Source organism: Pecten maximus, chromosome 6 (genome assembly GCF_902652985.1).
Source record: "Pecten maximus chromosome 6, xPecMax1.1, whole genome shotgun sequence".
Taxonomy (NCBI): Eukaryota; Metazoa; Mollusca; class Bivalvia; order Pectinida; family Pectinidae; genus Pecten; species Pecten maximus.
In genome coordinates, this window is record NC_047020.1 from 31,943,769 (window position 1) to 31,964,141 (window position 20,373).

The following is a 20,373-nucleotide window of genomic DNA, read 5'->3' on the forward strand; positions in this document are numbered from 1 at the left end:
GCATAATCTTACATACAATCAACCACAAAATCTTTTCCTTTTGCATATGTAACAGCGATAGCACACAAATATATTTTCTCCATATGTTGTTCCCAGGCTTCCTGTAACTAGTGATTCTCAAACAATTAACCTTTCCATCCTCAATCTGCCCTGCTGGACCCAGGTGTGTGACAGAGTGTACCTGAAACCTTCAGTTTAGTGAAAATGATGCCCTTTCTAGACAATTCCATATTCATCCTTCATTAAGTAATATCATGCTACAGTTTATTTTTTATTATGTCTTTATTTGCTATTAAGACGGATTGAGTCTCATTAGGAAGAGCAAGCAGAGTGAAAGAGTATATTGTAAGGAAGGGGTATATTGTTGTGAGTATATTGTAAGGAAGGGGTATATTGTTGTGAGTATATTGTAAGGAAGGGGTACTGGGGATATAGGAGAGTTACAGAGGATGTATGGGGATATGGGAGGGGGGTACCGAGGATGTATGGGGATATGGGAGGGTACAGAGGATGTATGGGGATATGGGAGGGTACAGAGGATGTATGGGGATATGGGAGGGTACCGAGGATGTATGGGGATATGGGAGGGTACAGAGGATGTTTGGGGATATGGGAGGGTACAGAGGATGTGTGGGGATAGGGGAGGGTACAGAGGATGTATGGGGATATGGGAGGGTACAGAGGATGTATGGGGATATGGGAGGGTACAGAGGATGTATGGGGATATGGGGAGGGGGGGGTACCGAGGATGTATGGGGATATGGGAGGGTACAGAGGATGTATGGGGATATGGGGAGGGGGGTACCGAGGATGTATGGGGATATGGGAGGGGGGGGATATGGGAGGGTACAGAGGATGTATGGGGATATGGGGGAGTACTGAGGATGTATGGGGATATGGGAGGGTACAGAGGATGTATGGGGATATGGGAGTACCGAGGATGTATGGGGATATGGGAGGGTACCGAGGATGTATGGGGATATGGGAGGGTACAGAGGATGTATGGGGATATTGGAGGGTCCAGAGGATGTATGGGGATATGGGGGAGTACCGAGGATGTATGGGGATATGGGAGGGTACCGAGGATGTATGGGGATATGGGGGAGTACCGAGGATGTATGGGGATATGGGAGGGTACCGAGGATGTATGGGGATATGGGAGGGTACAGAGGATGTATGGGGATATGGGAGGGTACAGAGGATGTATGGAGATATGGGAGGGTACTGAGAATGTATGGGGATATGGGAGGGTACAGAGGATGTATGGGGATATGGGAGGGTACAGAGGATGTATGGGGATATTGGAGGGTACAGAGGATGTATGGGGATATTGGAGGGTCCAGAGGATGTATGGGGATATGGGGGAGTACCGAGGATGTATGGGGATATGGGAGGGGACCGAGGATGTATGGGGATATGGGAGGGTACAGAGGATGTATGGGGATATGGGAGGATTGCTACAGAGGCTGTATGGAGATGGTGTTAGTAGGAAAACAGGATATATGGGAGATACTTTTGGAAGGTTAGAGAACAGCTAAATAGTGGCTGTATTTGATAAGTCCTGATAAATGGTACTCTAGAAGAAGGAATTACCCATTACCAGGGCCCCTACAGTCTTCCTCTTGACTTCATTTCCTGACCCAGATTTTGTGCAGGCCTGCCTATCTCCCAACATATCACACTCTTGTGACCCTGGTTTTGTTTAAATCCTTCACAATTGTTTAAGTCCTCCCCCATGTTTTTCTGATGCCCAAGCCTATTTTTTTTTCAAATTCAATTTCGAAATACACCTAAATAATTCATGAGATCGAATATGTAATTGCAGGGGTTATCTTAGTGAAGGAAACCGCTGGTGTCATCCTTAAAGGCTACTGATACATCTCAACTTTAGTCACATGGTCGTCCAACACAACATTAGTGTCACTCAACCTAACAGGGGTCAGTACCAGTGTATACTAGTCAGTCAACACTGACACTCCAGGCTCAAACATTAATGTGCTGGTTGTTTTTAAATTGAAATTGAACACTGAAGTTTTTCCAGGATTGATGTCTACCTAATATTGGGGAAACAGGGAATCTTTAAGATGAACTTATCATAGACTACCAGCCTCTCAGTTTTTGTAAAAAAAAAAAAGTCCTACTGAACTGAATATTTTATATGTACATAATATACAGGATAATACATCAGGTAGACAATGGTGTGTAGTAGTGGATATAATACAAAATGATACATTTACATACAGGTACATGACCGTACCTGAATATACATACGGTCATACGTACAGGTATGGTCATATATACTGGTATGATTATATGTAATTATGGTCATATATACAGATACATACAGGTTATGTCATACATACAGATACAGTCATACATATAGATACAGTCATACATACAGATACGGTCATACATACAGATACGGTCATACATACATACAGGTACTGTCATACATACAGGTACGGTCATACATCATACAGATACGGTCATACATACAGATACAGTCATACATACAGATACAGTCATACATACATACAGGTACTGTCATACATACAGGTATGGTCATACATCATACAGATACGGTCATACATACAGATACAGTCATACATACAGATAGTCATACATACAGATACAGTCATACATACAGATACGGTCATACATACAGGTACGGTCATACATCATACAGATACAGTCATACATACAGGTACTGTCATACATACAGATACGGTCATACATACAGGTACGGTCATACATACAGGTACGGTCATACATACATGTACGGTCATACATACAGGTACGGTCATACATACAGATACAGTCATACATACAGGTACGGTCCTACATACAGGTATGGTCATACATACAGGTAGGTACGGTCCTACATACAGGTACGGTCATACATACAGGTACGGTCATATATACATACAGGTACGGTCCTACATACAGATACAGTCATACATACAGGTACGGTCCTACATACAGATACGGTCATACATACAGATACAGTCATACATACAGGTACGGTCATACATACAGATACAGTCATACATACAGGTACGGTCATACATACAGGTACGGTCATACATACAGGTACGGTCATACATACAGATACAGTCATACATACAGGTACTGTCCTACATACAGATACGGTCATACATACAGGTACGGTCATACATACAGATACAGTCCTACATACAGGTACGGTCCTACATACAGGTACGGTCCTACATACAGGTACGGTCATACATACAGGTACTGTCATACATACGACAAGGTTATGTAGATAACATTCACTTTTTCATTAAAAATTGATGACAGCTAGTTATTAAAATATAATGGTATCTGTTTTACAAATTTGAAAACAATATTAGAACAGTAAGGAATAATAATAATTAATCATAATAATTAAATATACAGATAGTAGCTTTAATATTAATAGTCAACTATCACACTATTTTGATCTTTCAGTGGAGGAGTATGATATAGAGTTATCCGTCCCTGTGTTGTTACACACAGGAACAAGATAAATCCTCAACAGATCAAAATCAATAAATCTCATTTTTATTGATGATTATTTTATGGAAATAGAATCCAACATGGGTTTTCTCTGAGTTACCCCATTATCCTCCTACAGTAAGACCCCTTTGTACAATTTAACCTTGATCAAATAAGAGTGATTAATATAAGGCATCATAACTTGTCTCTCAGTTGTAATTAAATTGAGTTAAAAATTTCATGACAGGGCTAAAGAAAGATAGATTCTTCAGGGAAGGTATCTTCAGGATCAGGAATATTGGGATTTAGGTGTCATGAAAATTGTATGTTGAGAAGAGGAAGTCTTGAAGACTGATCCACTGGGAGGTGCTTTCTTGAAACAAATATTCTTTGTAGAGGGGGAGGCTTGAATTGTTCAATTGGCAATGTGAAGCCTTGGAAATAGTAACAAGACAAGGCTTGAATGAGGGATGATGAGAAAAAACTTGTTGGGTTGTGGAGTCGTAAGGGAAGGGGTCCTTGGAGAAGGAAACTGTTTGAGCGTAGGGAGTTATATGACAATACAAAGAGAACATTTGTTTAAAACTGAAGCAGCATTGTCTATGACTTTGCGCCAGTAGTCTTTTTACTTATCACAATTCGCTTCACTTCATTCAGAATTTATGACAATGTATCGTGTTGCACTGAAGATGATTGGTCTCGCGTACCGAGACTGAATCGTACCTGACACCTGACGGTCTACATGATATAAGGTAGGGTGGATCCCTAACAATCAATGGGGATGTCACCTACAATTCTTCTCCAATACAAACACTTTCCATTTAGATTTGTCGGATATTAAAAAGTCTTTTAGACGGCCCTAGTCCTTTATACTGCCACATGCACCTATGACTTTTTAACACTAATTTATCAAAATTAAATTTAAGATTTTTTTTTCTTTATAAAAGACCATGTGGTCTGGCAGACATTGTTGAATAAAATTTCCATCCTAAAGACAGGAAACTTTCTCATAATTCATACAGCTTCCTGCTCCATTCATCACAATAGAATGATACAATAGTAAACAAAGCAGGTCAAACATCCAGAAAACCATCACAAAAAAATAGGTCGTTAAAAATATATTACTTCCCCTATGGGAAACGTCAATAACCTATCGAGGTAGAGTGTACTTTCCTCTAACACAGGTGACATTTGTCTATTGTAGACTCCCCCACTCTGTACTTTCTCCCTTACACAGGTGACATTTGTCTATAGTAGACTCCCCCACTCTGTACTTTCTCCCTTACACAGGTGATACTTGTCTATTGTAGACTCCCCCACTCTGTACTTTCTCCCTTACACAGGTGATACTTGTCTATAGTAGACTCCCCCACTCTGTACTTTCTCCCTTACACAGGTGATACTTGTCTATTGTAGACTCCCCCACTCTGTACTTTCTACCTTACACAGGTGATACTTGTCTATAGTAGACTCCCCCACTCTGTACTTTCTCCCTTACACAGGTGATACTTGTCTATAGTAGACTCCCCCACTCTGTACTTTCTCCCTTACAGAGGTGATACTTGTCTATTGTAGACTCCCCCACTCTGTACTTTCTCCCTTACACAGGTGATACTTGTCTATTGTAGACTCCCTCACTCTGTACTTTCTCCCTTACACAGGTGATACTTGTCTATTGTAGACTCCCCCACTCTGTACTTTCTCCCTTACACAGGTGATACTTGTCTATTGTAGACTCCCCCACTCTGTACTTTCTCCCTTACACAGGTGATACTTGTCTATTGTAGACTCCCTCACTCTGTACTTTCTCCCTTACACAAGTGATACTTGTCTATTGTAGACTCCCCACTCTGTACTTTCTCCCTTACACAGGTGATACTTGTCTATTGTAGACTCCCTCACTCTGTACTTTCTCCCTTACACAAGTGATACTTGTCTATTGTAGACTCCCCACTCTGTACTTTCTCCCTTACACAGGTGATACTTGTCTATAGTAGACTCCCCACTCTGTACTTTCTCCCTTACACAGGTGATACTTGTCTATTGTAGACTCCCCCACTCTGTACTTTATCCCTTACACAGGTGATACTTGTCTATTGTAGACTCCCCCACTCTGTACTTTCTCCCTTACACAGGTGACATTTGTCTATTGTAGACTCCCCCACTTTGTACTTTCTCCCTTACACAGGTGATACTTGTCTATAGTAGACTCCCCCACTCTGTACTTTCTCCCTTACACAGGTGATACTTGTCTATTGTAGACTCCCCCACTCTGTACTTTCTCCCTTACACAGGTGACATTTGTCAAACTGTGATGCTTGGCTATTTTAGACTCTCATAATTTCCATTCTTCTTCCTTCTAAAGGTGATACTTGGCTGTTTTACATACTTGGGCCTGGAGTATCCCTGGTACCAACATAATCCTGGAACTATCTCTTGGATGGCTGACTATTATATCCCCCCTTCATTCCTCACATCGGTGCTCAAAAATCATGTTGGAGGAAACATCTTCATTAGATCAATTTGAACATTGTGAGCGGGGCCAACTACATTTGGTCACAGTTCATATTACCCATGTAGTATGAAAAATATTTGCTGTTTAATAACCAAATGCATATGACAAATATTGTCTACAGACAGATGTACGGACCAATATGGATAGACGGACACAGATGAACAGACAGACGGACAAGGTGATCAATTCCAGTATACCTCACAAAAGGCTGGCCTTTCACCTGAGGGGCCGGCGTTTAACACTGGCCTTTCACCCAGGGGCCTGCGTTTGATTCCCTGAATGAATGTGAAAAGGTATATGGGATCATCTGCCCTACCAGATGGGTTTTCTCCGAAACCACTCCTCTCACACTTCCATCCGGGATGTTTAATATGATATACTTTCTCAATTGTTGTAAAATAAGAAAAAGTTTACATTTTATTTCATACTCCATTAACTTTGTAATAACTATTATAACAGCAAACATTGCTTTATTTGTAGCATTGACAGCAGAAACACCATTCTTCCGATAAATTACAGGTATATAGCCTTGGGTGTGGTGAAGTACAGGGTGGCTTTAGTACCAGATATACCTGGAATGGACATCTACAGGTCTATTGGGTGTATTCCTTATCACAGCTATATCATAAATCACAATTTCTGACATATTTTAATTTTAGATATGATTTAGGCCTAGGTGTTGTGGGAGTCTGATCTGTTCTCACACAGGGCCTAGTAGTTTTGGATGACCTTAGGTGACCTCCGTGTGTACCTGTTAGGGTGCCAGCCTCAATACACGTGTCGCTGTTTCAAACGTGGAGCATTACTTCACTTGAATTACCACACAATATCACCATGTGATAAACAAAGGAATGAATAACACTACAAAAAATACCCCAGAAAACCCACCTCACATTTTCAAAGCCACCAAAATGTTTAGCACCTTAATCAATCTGATATAAACTGAATCCAATATAAATGAATTATTACAATTTATAGACATTTTCAGATTTTGAAAGTTTCTGTCACAAGAAAACTTTAAACTGCTGTCAAATATTCCTCCTAAGACATGTTGTTATGATTGAGCTCTATCACTCCTTTTGATTAAGACCAGGCTATCAAAATGCCCTCTTCCTCAAAAATGAATTCTTTTTACCCGCTCTCATACATCTTTGGTTCGTTTATTATCTATATATTATGTTCACAACCAACCACATACCTACTCTAGTCCCCACCTCCCTAGATATATTTTATAGCCCCTTCCCCTGCCCAGAAGTATTTTTTGATCTTAGTGTCCTTCCCCTGCCCAGAAGTATTCTATACTTCTTCCCTTCCCCAGAGGTATTCAAATGTCCTTCCCTTCCCCAGAGGTATTCAAATGTCCTTTCCCTGCCCAGAGGTATTCTATACTTCTTCCCCTCCCCAGAGGTATTCAAATGTCCTTCCCTTCCCCAGAGGTATTCAAATGTCCTTCCCTTCCCCAGGGGTATTCAAATGTCCTTCCCCTGCCCAGAGGTATTCAAATGTCCTTCCCTTCCCCAGAGGTATTCAAATGTCCTTCACTTCCCCAGGGATATTCAAATGTCCTTCCCCTGCCCAGAGGTATTCAAATGTCCTTCCCTTCCCCAGAGGTATTCAAATGTCCTTCCCCTGCCCAGAGGTATTCTATTCTTCTTCCCTTGCCCAGAGGTATTCTATTCTTCTTTCCTTTCCCAGAAGTATTTTAGTCTCTACCTCCTCTTGCAAACTTCAAATGACCTCAAAGATATTTTATTTTAGACCCCCCCCCTTCCCCCTAGATATCATAGGTACCCCCCCCCCCCCCCCCCCCCCCCCCCCCCCCAAGGGATATTTTAGGTCCCTTCCCTTCCCCTACAGATATTTTTGTCAATTCCTTTCCCGAGAGATATTCTAAGTCACCCTCCACAGTTTTGTTTTATATATAATTTCCCCTTTTTTTCTCTCTAGATGTAACAGTCCTCCTTTGAAATTTTGTGACTTAATTTAGATCACTTTTCATTAATAAATAAATATAAAGACTTGTAAACAACTTCCATTTCAACACTTATATGAAGCCTCTGATCAACCCTTATCACATATCTTCAATGAATAATATCCACCCTTGTAAATGTTTCAAATAAAACAGGACACAAATAGAATCATTGAGAAAAAAGACAGTTAATTTCACAAAATGTTCCTATCACAATACTAATTGTAGCCTGCTTGCCAAATGTTGAACATCAAGGCCAGCTAATTACCCCATAACTTTGTATGGAGCTGACGGCCTTCACATGGGCCAGTAGACCAGAAATAGTCAGCCATTCATAAAATCTATCTACAGTCAATTGTCGATAATTAATCACAGCCTTTTAATACAAAATTCATGGTGGGGACAAATGATATTTTGACAGGTATGAGTCGGCTCTTCCCCAGGTGTCATCAATAAGTTACTGGGATCAGCTTGGATATCTTCAGCTGATGTAACACAAAATCACCGCATCTGCAGATCCTTCAAATTTTTTTGTTTCCGTCTCTCCACACAAATGTTAAAATCGCCAGACATCTTATATCTCTACCTCTTAAATAATGTCTTTCTAGACTGTTCTCCGGTGTAGGTGAATGAACAACCTTGTGTTGTAGAATGAGGCTGACAAAGCCTGCACACCTGGGCTCTGTATACTGCCGTACCTGTACATAACTGACAGGAAATATCAGATTCCATTCACCAGCACTGAAAGCTATAGTCACAAACCTAACAAAAGCCGCCATATCACATTTCATCTTCACAAATCAACTAAACCCCTTCTATTACAATTGTACACTTAGACACCTGTAGTTAACGACTTACATCCAGGTAAGACCAATACTGTTACACCCGTATACTTAAGACACCTGTAGATAACGACTTACATCCAGGTAAAAACATTCTGTTACACCTGTATACTTAGACACCTGTAGTTAATGACTTACATCCAGGTAAGACCAATTCTGTTACACCTGTATACTTAAGACACCTGTAGTTAACGACTTACATCCAGGTAAGACCAATTCTATTACACCTGTATACTTAGACACCTGTAGTTAACGACTTACATCCAGGTAAGACCAATTTTGTTACACCTGTATACTTAGACACCTGTAGTTAACGACTTACATCCAGGTAAGACCAATTCTGTTACACCTGTATACTTAGACACCTGTAGTTAACGACTTACATCCAGGTCAGACCAATTTTGTTAAAGCTAATTTATACTTAAAACTTCTGTAGTTAATGATATAAATGTCCATGATTTTCCAGGTAAAACCTATAAATATGCTGAAATATGTAGCTAAAGACATGTATATTTGATTTTCCAGGTAAAATCTAGAAATATATGTGCATTTAGACCCCTGCTGTAGTTAATGACATACATATATCTCTTGATTTTCCAGGTAAAATCTAGAAATAGCTTTACATTCAGTCTTATATACATTGACATTATAGAAAAAAATAATGAGAATTTGAAATAATTCTGTAAAATACAGAATTTGGGATTACCGTTATCATAATCAAATACAGTATTCCAGCATAAAAATCACTAATATAAGATAGCCACTAATAACAGTGTGTACATAGTATGTATACACACCTGTATATTAAAGGGGTTTTTCAAAAGCTTAAGGAATTTTTTTTTTTTTTGTGGAAATCATAAAACAAATAAATAAATTCATTTTTGAAGATTATATTAAAAAAATTAAATAAAATTGAATATAATATTTTCACTATTTTGACACTTTTCTGTTGAGACACAAAGACACTTAAAGTAAATAACAAGCATACCTTATCCAGGTAAAAAAAAACAACATTCCAGTACACACCTGTATATCTTTCTGTAGCTTTGGTATACATTTCATATAAACAATCAATTATCAATCTACACATCACATTACTTAATGATTTTTTTAAATGTGGTTTTAAGAACCTTCCCTCGGAAACCTCTTAACACAGGGACCCTGCTTTATAGATTACGGAGATAACAAAGATCAGCGAAGACAATACAACTAACAGTCTGTCTCTCCGAGATAAAGACCCACGCTCTCTTTGGTAAAAAACTGCAACATCATGGACCCATTATACACATAGTGCCTGTGATTCATTTCAACAAGAGAAAAATAAATATTGTGGTTTAAATGAAAACATTTACCTTTCATTATAGGGTAATAACAGATCCCAAACTTGTGGTTTGTATATATATCTATATATTGAAAAGAAATTTTATTTGGAAAAGTTGAAAGAGCAACAAAAAACCCAGCTGATTTGTGTATCACAAGTCTGCGGTTTGAGGTTACGACTGACCTAGTGTAATTATATCACCATCACGTGTCACGGTCTGTCGACTCGGTACAGCTTGGTAGCATTTCTCTACTTACATCAATATAACACTCACAAAAAACTATACAGAACTTGCCTTTTTTCCACATATTGATTACTATACTGAATATCATTCTAACAATGAACCCCAGGACAATTTTGGTTTGGTTTCTGTCAGGTCTATAAGTAGGACAGACCACAAGCTCGAGACCTATACAAACAAGGGTGCAGCCTTTGAAATCAATAGAGATTACAAACCCAGAAAATTAACCTCCATTTTTCAATACTTTTTTTTTCACTTAGTCATGACAGTCAAGAGCTGGAAAGTGCACATGCATCATTGCCATTTTTCAAATTAGACACGAAAAAGTCGACACCGTATTATTTCTTTCCAACATTAATGCATGATATTGACATTTAAGATTCCTAAATTCAGTCACCCATAATCCTGTTTTCAACAAAATTCTGACAGCAATCTGGAGGACTATTGTACAACTTTTAAGGAGACCAGGACATTATACATGCACTTCCACACAATTAGGAGAAAATTGTATAATTTCAACGGACTCATTTGACCTTAAAAGTTCACTTTTATAGACAAATAATGGGTTGCTTTTCATAGTTAAAATTTATTCACTCTTACCAAAACAATTTAATTAAAAAGGAAGCATTTTCTATTACCTTTATTTTTGAGGTATCCATTTTTCACATTTCTATTTTTTTGAAAAGGGCACAGAAATCAACAACTTTCACAGTAATTACCAGGAAATTATGACACATCATAATGATAGGACAAATATATCAACTTCACATGACTGTAAAAACACTGAAACAGTAGGAAAGAAAATGTAAACCCAACAAATCAATGGAGCACACAGGCGGCAATGGACTGTTGTGGATGTATCCTTGAATAACACACTTTAATCCAATTGTTCTTGATAGCATGCAATGGGCCTCCCTCACTTTGTCAAGGGTGGTAGCCACCAGCTACTACAAAATAATTCCACCCCAAATAGACTTTGGCTGTTCATGAGGTGACAACCCAGCAAGCAAGCAAAATGAGATGGAAGTCTCACCTTATAATACTCGGTTTCATCCTGATTTCTGGCAACATACAGAGGTAGCCCTGCGATGGCTTTCTCCATGTCCTTGGCGATGACCTTCACCCCCTGGGCAGCCAGCACCTCCTTATGATGTTCCCACTGACTCTGTAATTTAACCACGTATTAATTACCAATAGTAATGAAGTAACAAGGGTCTACATACAAACCTATTTTTTGTTCATTTTTCGCCCTTGTTTTAACAATGTTTAGTTTAAGTAATGATTCTGTCTGCAGGTTTGTATTCCCTCCTGGTTTTAACCAAGGGTGTCAAGATAAATTTTGCCCTTATAAAATTTTCTTCTTATATATGCGTATATATTGGGTAATATATACTTTATAATATTGTATATGGTGAATTCCCGAAATTTTGTTTTGCATGCTACAAGAAAATGTACTTCTTTTTTAAAATATCAACTTTGCATCAAAGCCTTTCTGATAGAGTTTCATAATTCATTCTGTTGTGAAGGTAAAACCTCAGATTCAGCTGATTATTTGTTTCAGGAAAGAAACTGATAAAATTTGACACTTTGAATTGAATTGATAACAGTTTTGAAGTTAATCACTAAAACAATGTATACGGCAGTAATATCTAGACCAACATTTCTTGTTAGAAAAAGTTAAATATTGCAATTTGGCTATTTAACCATATAGGACACAATTTAATCTGAAATGAATCCCATTTATAACATACCTAGTGAACCCCATAAGGCTGTTTAAAGTTTGTTTTTTTGTTAACACTCCTACTAAAGAGTCAATCTAATAAAAATTTGCTGTTCAATTTAACTCTGTTTGATTGTTCACACAGAGTTAAATTGAACATTAAATTTTAATTAGATTGACTTGAAGTCAAATTTATGTGTTGACACCTGGGTTTATTACATGTTGAATATGTTAATGTGACATCGTTAATTAAGCACTACAGAATGCTGGAATTAAGTGACAAACATTTACTTAATTTAATACTTTTGTTATGACCACTGATATCCAACATACTGACCTTGACTCGGAGTTCTCTCATCGGCTGGGGCATCAGCAGACCCCTGACTTGTGTAACGATTGGCCCCTCTGTGCCAGGTACCACAATAAGGTTACCCTCTTTAAGCTTTCCATTGACCAAGATTACATCTATCGTTGTCCCCAAACCATGGAGTGCTTTCACCTAATAGAACAAATAAAATAAAGAGAAACATTTCATAAACTCGAATAAATTGGTTGAATATTGGTACTGCTCCCAACTGAAAAGAGAGTTATTACTTCCTAAATGAGACAGAATTTTTACCAGATTTAAATTGCCAGTTTATTTTCTACCCACTTCTGTTTTATCACATGTAACTGTACAGATGATCCGATCATTTGTGTGCTTGACATAATTTCAAAGTATTTAATGTATCAATGACTTGTTCACTTGCAAAATGGATTCCAATAACATGCCTACTATTCGTAATAAGGGACTCATTTATTGTTTTCACACTGACTTTCAGAGCATTTACTTCTGTTTTTTTTTTCATTATTCAAGAAAGATGTGTCGCCTTTACAGAAAATTGGGTGGATACAAGAGTTATCGAACAGAATTTTTTAATTTTAGTAACAGTGACCTTGATCTCTATTGATACCTGTATGTCGCCTGCTTTTTGCATTGGTCTATGATCTAACAGTAAAATCCTGGATGAGGTAACATCCTTCAATATATATCTGAATGCCATACATATGTATAACAAGAATTGTTTATGGATGAATGGTCGCTGGACCACATAGATACAGGGCAACTTGAATAGCCATCCATCTGCAGATTTTGGGCTAAAAACATGTTAAAACTGTTTTTGAAGAGTTATGCAATTTCCCCATTTTAACCTTTAATGCTGTAAAATTTAACCAAAGTGTCAATTTCTAAAATTTCCAGTAAAGTCCCTGAATGAAGTTTTAAACATTTCATCTTCAGTGCCAACCATCTACAGAAAAGAAGCACAGGTATATTATGTATCTAACAAACAGTATTATGTTTTGGTCAGTTGTTACCAAATGCCTGTGTCACTATAACAAAAACTTTTTTATCTAGTAATAACCTGTAAACAATAACAAGCTTGTCCATGCCAGTTGCTTCATTTTCATCTCAATTAGCCCTCATCCCAATTTGAGTCAAGTTTAAGTGTTGGCTCCCTGGCATAATACATCTTACAGTATTTTTCAACACTGCGTCCACCAGAACCTGATAATATGGTATACTAAACTCAGTCTTCCAAAATATGGGACTTATCTCATGATAAATACAATTTATTTCTAAACCAGTCCCCTAGATTCCTGGGTACATTACATGATATTACAGTATTTTTCTACACTGCTGACCAGTCCATCAGAACCTGGGCTTATCACAAGATAAATATGGTATACTAAACTCACTCTGTCAGAATCTGGGCTTATCACATACAGTATAGCACAGGATAAATACGGTATACTAAACTAACTCTTACAGAACCTGGGCTAATCACAGGATAAATACAGTATACTAAACTCACTCTGTCAGAACCTGGGCTTATTATAGGATAAATACGGTATACTAAACTCACTCTGTCAGAACCTGGGCTTATAACAGGATAAATACAGTATACTAAACTCACTCTGTCAGAACCTGGGCTAATCACAGGATAAATATGGTAAACTAAACTCACTCTGTCAGAACCTGGGCTTATCACAGGATAAATATGGTATACTAAACTCACTCTGTCAGAACCTGGGCTTATCACAGGATGAATACGGTCTACTAAACTCACTCTTACAGAACCTGGGCTTATCACAGGATAAATATGGTATACTAAACTCACTCTGTCAGAACCTGGGCTTATCACAGGATAAATACAGTATACTAAACTCACTCTTACAGAACCTGGGCTAATCACAGGATAAATACGGTATACTAAACTCACTCTTACAGAACCTGGGCTAATCACAGAATAAATGCAGCATTTTACTAAACCAGTCCCCCAGAACATGAGTTATATGTATATCAACCTTCTAATTATATATTTGTAAGAAATGATTTAGCTAATGGCCAAGATAATGTTCCACACAAGATAGTATGTTAAGATACAATGAATCAGCAGAGTGCTCCTCGTATTTATATCTATAAAATTGAGATGGACATTTATTGGGAATGTAATTTTCTCAGATTTCCACAACCTCTTATATACACATAATATATAACTTATATTATATTTCAGGATCAGGACCCCAATGTGACCTCTGTATCTGCAGCACATCTAACTCCTCCCAGTACAGAAATCCCAGACCCCCTGTAAAGATTGAAGTCTAATTCAAAGCCTATTGTTAACACATGTGTTTTAAACATAAACCACTCTCAGGATTCATGACTTTATTACATGGATTCTGTTACATGTCTCATTTTGCCCCATGAGTGAAATCGTAAACTGAAACAGAAGAAAACATTGAAACATCTGTTTCAGAGAGTGGAGAGTGAATGGTTTCTTGTCTTACAGTATAGAACTTCCAAATTAACAAAAACTAGAAATATGTTGGTGTAATATGAATGCCCCTATTCCATGCCTCTTCAAACCACAACAAACGACCTCACAAACTTATTAGAAACTTGAACTTAATCATTGTGGCAGTGGACAAACAGAAGGACAGACAGATTCTGGGTAAAACAGTATGCTCCCGACTAAGTCTTAGTCGTACAGGGCATAAAAATCTCTGAAGCCCAAGGTCTAAAAGAAGGCGAATGCGATCTCAACTAGGGACAGGTCGAAAAGTAACCTCATGTTGTCTCTAAGGACAGGTTAAAAGGTAGCCACATGTGGTCTCTAAAGACAGGTTAAAAGGTAGCCACATGTGGTCTCTAAGGACAGGTTAAAAGGTAGCCACATGTGGTCTCTAAGGACAGGTTAAAAGGTAGCCACATGTGGTCTCTAAGGACAGGTTAAAAGGTAGCCACATGTGGTCTCTAAGTACAGGATAAAAGGTAGCCACATGTAGTCTCTAAGGACAGGTTAAAAAGTTGTCAAATGTGGTCTCTAAAGGCAGGTTAGAAAGTCAAATGTGGTCTCCATGGAGAGGTTTATAGTAAACGTTAATATCAGACAGTTACAGCTTCACGGACTTGCATAACACAGGATATGATTTTAGGAATGGTAGATGAGAAAGTGGTCTCTGAAGACAGGTCAAGGAAAGGTAAACAGAAGTGAAGCTTATACATGGGTATAGACATGTTGTCTCCCAAGGCAGGTTTAAGGTATAGACAGTATGTTTCTCAAGGCAGGTGTAGAGTATAGACAGGTGGTCTCTCAAGGCAGGTGTAGAGTATAGACAGGTGGTCTCTCAAGGCAGGTTTAGAGTATAGACAGTATGTTTCTCAAGGCAGGTGTAGAGTATAGACAGGTGGTCTCTCAAGGCAGGTGTAGAGTATAGACAGGTGGTCTCTCAAGGCAGGTGTAGAGTTTAGACAGGTGGTCTCTCAAGGTAGGTGTAGAGTATAGACAGGTGGTCTCTCAAGGCAGGTTTAGGGTATAGACAGGTGGTCTCTGAAGGTAGGTGTAGAGTATATACAGGTGGTCTCAAGGTAGGTGTAGAGTATAGACAGCTGGTCTCTCAAGGCAGGTGTAGAGTTTAGACAGGTGGTCTCTCAAGGCAGGTGTAGAGTATAGACAGGTGGTCTCTCAAGGCAGGTGTAGAGTATAGACAGGTGGTCTCTCAAGGCAGGTGTAGAGTTTAGACAGGTCTCTCAAGGTAGGTTTAGGGTAAGGACAGGTGGTCTAAAGCCAGAATAAGAGAATAGACAGGTGGTCTCTCAAGGCAGGTGTAGAGTATAGACAGGTGGTCTCTCAAGGCAGGTCTAGAGTATAGACAGGTGGTCTCTCAAGGCAGGTGTAGAGTATAGACAGGTGGTCTCTCAAGGCAGATTTAGGGTATAGACAGGATGTCTAAAGCCAGAATAAGAGAATAGACACATGGTCTCTCAAGACAGGTTTAGGGAAAAAACAGGGTATCTCAAGGTAGATTTAGGGTACAGGCAGGTGGTCCCTCAAGGCAGGTTTAGTGTACAGAGGTAGCTTTATTCTTATTACGCTTCTCAAGGGAGACATGGGGTTGAAAACAGTTTGTATATATGATTTACATAGAAACGCAGTTTTGTCATCTGACTTGAATAAATTAATGAAAAATCTGAAAAGCAATTTTTCTGAGCAGGTATCAGATGTTTTAGGGAATTAAACACTCTTGTAAACAGACTTTTACGATGTGATGTCCTATCCAGTGATCAGACCTTAAATTGAAGACTTTTGCCAAATAATCCCATTACATATTGCAGCGCAATGGTGTAACCTGCTGACCTCACACCTGAATCCTAGGTTTCCTGTAGCCAGCTCGGTTTTCCTTTGTATAAGGGTAACATCTCTGTTGGTATACCCTATTGCACTAGAGAAGGATTCTATTACAGCCGTAATACCGACCAGGTATCAACTCAGAGCATGTTGGCAAACTACACCTTAATTTTGTTTGATAAAAATCTTCATTAGCACAGCAATAGTTTTCCAACCAAATCTTCACTATAAGTTTTTACACATTTTTTTTGGAGGATACACTCAAGGCGCTGTTCATCCAGCCACCATTAATACTTTAATATGGCTGTCTCGCTATATATATATAGTCATCTTAACAGCATTTCCTGTAATTCAACCATCTTGAAATCCAGCTAATAAAGTGGCAGTTTAATATCAAGGTCTCAGTTTTTTTAAAGCTCATCAGAAACTCCCAAAAGTTATAACTCAGTCCGACTTTATCCTTCCTCACGGTTACAAATACTTTTCATCCTCTGTTAAAAGTGTGGACACAAGAAAGGCAATTCATGTATAGTTTGTATAAATAAGATACATTCAACTTCAAATATCCTATTGATTTACCTATAAATACACTATGGATGAATATATATATGAACACTGTATACAGCCTACTCCCTATAACATTGCATCCCCATCTTTTTTCAGGACGATGGGCATGATAATTGAATCATAAAAAAATTCTCATCTGTTAATATAACCTTCAGTCTTTTAACCAAAGACTCTGGATTGTCTTCGCTACATGAAAACGAACAAAAAAAAGAAAAAAAAAAAAAGAAAAAAAATCCATCAAGATTTTACATGGAAACTGCCCTGTACAATGTACATGGTTTGATTAAGTGCACATCTTTTGAGTTTTTTAAGCACACTGAGTGGTTATTAGGTACGTATGTCATAATATATTTGTAGTATGTAGATTATAAAATAACAACAGTGTATCAGGAGGATTCCTAGTATTGTATTCAGAACATATTTATATAGGCCTTGAAATGACTGGACAAAGAAAAAGGAAAAAAATAGTCATAATGTAGTCGGTTGTCTTGCAACAGATTTTTCAGTTATGCTGAAAATCTGTATGGATCAAAGTTTCAAATATAAGGTAGACTTGTGCTAGATTTCTCAGTTATACTTTAATCTGTTTGGATTAAATTATGAAATATTAGGTAGTCTTGTTATCGATTTTTCAGTTATACTGCAATCTGTATGGATCATGCAAAGTATGAAATATTAGGAAGCCCAGTGATACATTTTTCAGTTATGCTGAAAATCTGTATGGATAGGAGTATGAAATATAAAGTAGTCTTGTAATCGATTTTTCAGTTATGTTGAAAATCTGTATGGATAAAAGTATGAAATATTAAGTAATCTTGTGATAGACCTTTAAGAACCAAAACAGAAGGCTGTTGATGACCGTTTTTGTTCTACAGAGGGGGTCTTTATAGACAGGTTTCCCCTATGTACAGGGATGAGGTGGGCTCTGAATACAACAGCAATACATGGCAAACTCACAGATAAGTGCAGGCTTGTTATAATAAATAAGTATTGATGGGGAACAATTAATGTTTATTTTCCATTCACATATTTAGGTTCATGTATAATGGATTTTATAAATATTCAATAGTGAAATTTTCTAACAGAAAGTATCTCTGATTTTGATAACTATTTAGAATAATGTACTCTGGTAGAAACAGCTTCTGATTTTTTATTAATATCCCAACGTATTTTTATGAATATTCATATTGATGGTAGAAAGTGTTTCTAACTTATGACTGTTGTTATATAGTAATTGCACTGATTAGTCAATGGGCAGCAGCCCGAGAACTTGGGTAGGAGATCTGGAGCCCCACATCAATACTAGCTCGGGGAATGTTAATTTATTGCGAGTGTTTGAGTAGGTTTTTTACGTCAGTGCCGAGCAGAAAACTTTGTTGGTAGGAATGTTCCGAGTCCTGTAGCTGATCAATGGTGAACATAGGTCTATGTGGTTAATTGTAGAACAGAAGCTGGCAGCCTCTCCACAGTAGGGAGTTCTTCATTGATGGTGGTGCATGAATGGAAAGTGAAGCTCGCATGTCTGCCAACTGGCACACAGCCCACTAAAACCCACAAACCCTAACAGGTATACAGGGTACAGTATACACAACAACCCAGCTGGCTATAGCACTGTTACAGGATGACAATTACACAGGCAACAAACCAGAATATATCAATGATGACTTATCTATTTGTTAAATTCATGACCATTCGGAATATATGCAAATTTGTCAAATTTTGCCCACAAAGAAAACTTATTAATATTTCCAACAAATTGAAGAGACTTAAAATTTATATCAGAATCATTTGCAAAATTAAAGGCAATTTAAAATAAACAAGAGCCAAGCTTCCATCAGCATCAAGTCTCTAAAGCTTTTTTCAGTATAACATCTAAACTTTACCAGATAATCTCAAAACATTTTCAGTAAAATATGAATATAATCCCTTAATTTTCTCAGTATAATGTTCATTCTTCAGTACAACCTCTTTGTCAGTGAAATTTCTAATCTAAGCTGTGCTAAATCAGAAATTAATATTTGCAGAAAACAACCATTTTGTTGTTGTTGCTAATTCTACAAAAAATTGACATTTAAGAATCCATATTTTGTTAAAATTACTCCTAATATTTGATCAAATTAGACACTATGCCTGCTAAAGAGTTGAAATTGTATAATGATGTCCAAATGATCCCAAAAAGATGACATGTTGGTCATTCTACAACTACGAATATTGATGATGTATAAAGCTGATGTTGATGATGATGACGACGACGACGACGACGACGACGGCGATGATGATGATGATGATGATGATGATGATGATGAAAGAGATGGGGAGAGTGTGTATGTGGTGTTAATGTATTTATGTACCGGGCAAAACTTTTTTTTTTCTTCAAATTTTAAGAAGAATATTTTATTTTTTTAAGTTGATAAATTAACATGAAACCTGCAAATACAAAAAAATTCTTAATCCCTTTTAATCCTAAAGGAAAAAAACCTCATTTCAAAGTGAACCAGTATGCTATCTTATGATAAGGAAACTATAAATTTAAGAAGTTTAGATTTATCTTTTCTAAGGGATATAATTTCGGTACTTAAACTAGCATATATAATGTCTCTCTTTGCCAATTTTTATTTTATTTGCATAATATTTGGTCCAAAGTATATCCATAAAAAGCCAATCAATGTTAATGGCCTACAATTTCCGTTAAATAATCTTTTATAAATCCCCTGCCCTTACCAGTCAAACCAATATCAATAATACTTCGCTCAATAAAGGTGATATCTTACATTGCTGAAAATCCCCCAATATAACAAATTGCATTAGCTGGTTATTTCATCTCAAACAGTGAATTCCTTTTAAGTAAAGATTAACCTTGATTCTGTTAGGACATATTGTGAACTAACAGATTTATGGATGATGGTCAACATTCCTGGTTAAATTGGCTGGACATTATCTGCTCAGGACAGGAAATGGGACTGGTGGTCAGTGGTCAGATGAATGGTCAGTCATAATGACCATCTGTAACCTAAATCCAATTATTGCTGAAGG

General features: G+C 37.7%; 1 protein-coding gene across 4 annotated transcripts in view; it reads right to left on the reverse strand.

The window, feature by feature from the left end:
* LOC117329537 (eukaryotic translation initiation factor 5B-like) overlaps positions 1 to 20,373 on the reverse strand; it is a 103,086-nt gene that overhangs the window by 27,611 nt on the left and 55,102 nt on the right. For all 4 annotated transcript variants that reach the window (XM_033887525.1, XM_033887526.1, XM_033887524.1 and 1 more), the window contains 2 exons: positions 12,441 to 12,602; positions 11,417 to 11,548 (listed from right to left, as the gene is read on the reverse strand). In XM_033887525.1, coding sequence (XP_033743416.1) covers positions 11,417 to 11,548; positions 12,441 to 12,602 — 294 coding nt within the window. The remainder of the gene's footprint in view (positions 1 to 11,416; positions 11,549 to 12,440; positions 12,603 to 20,373) is intronic.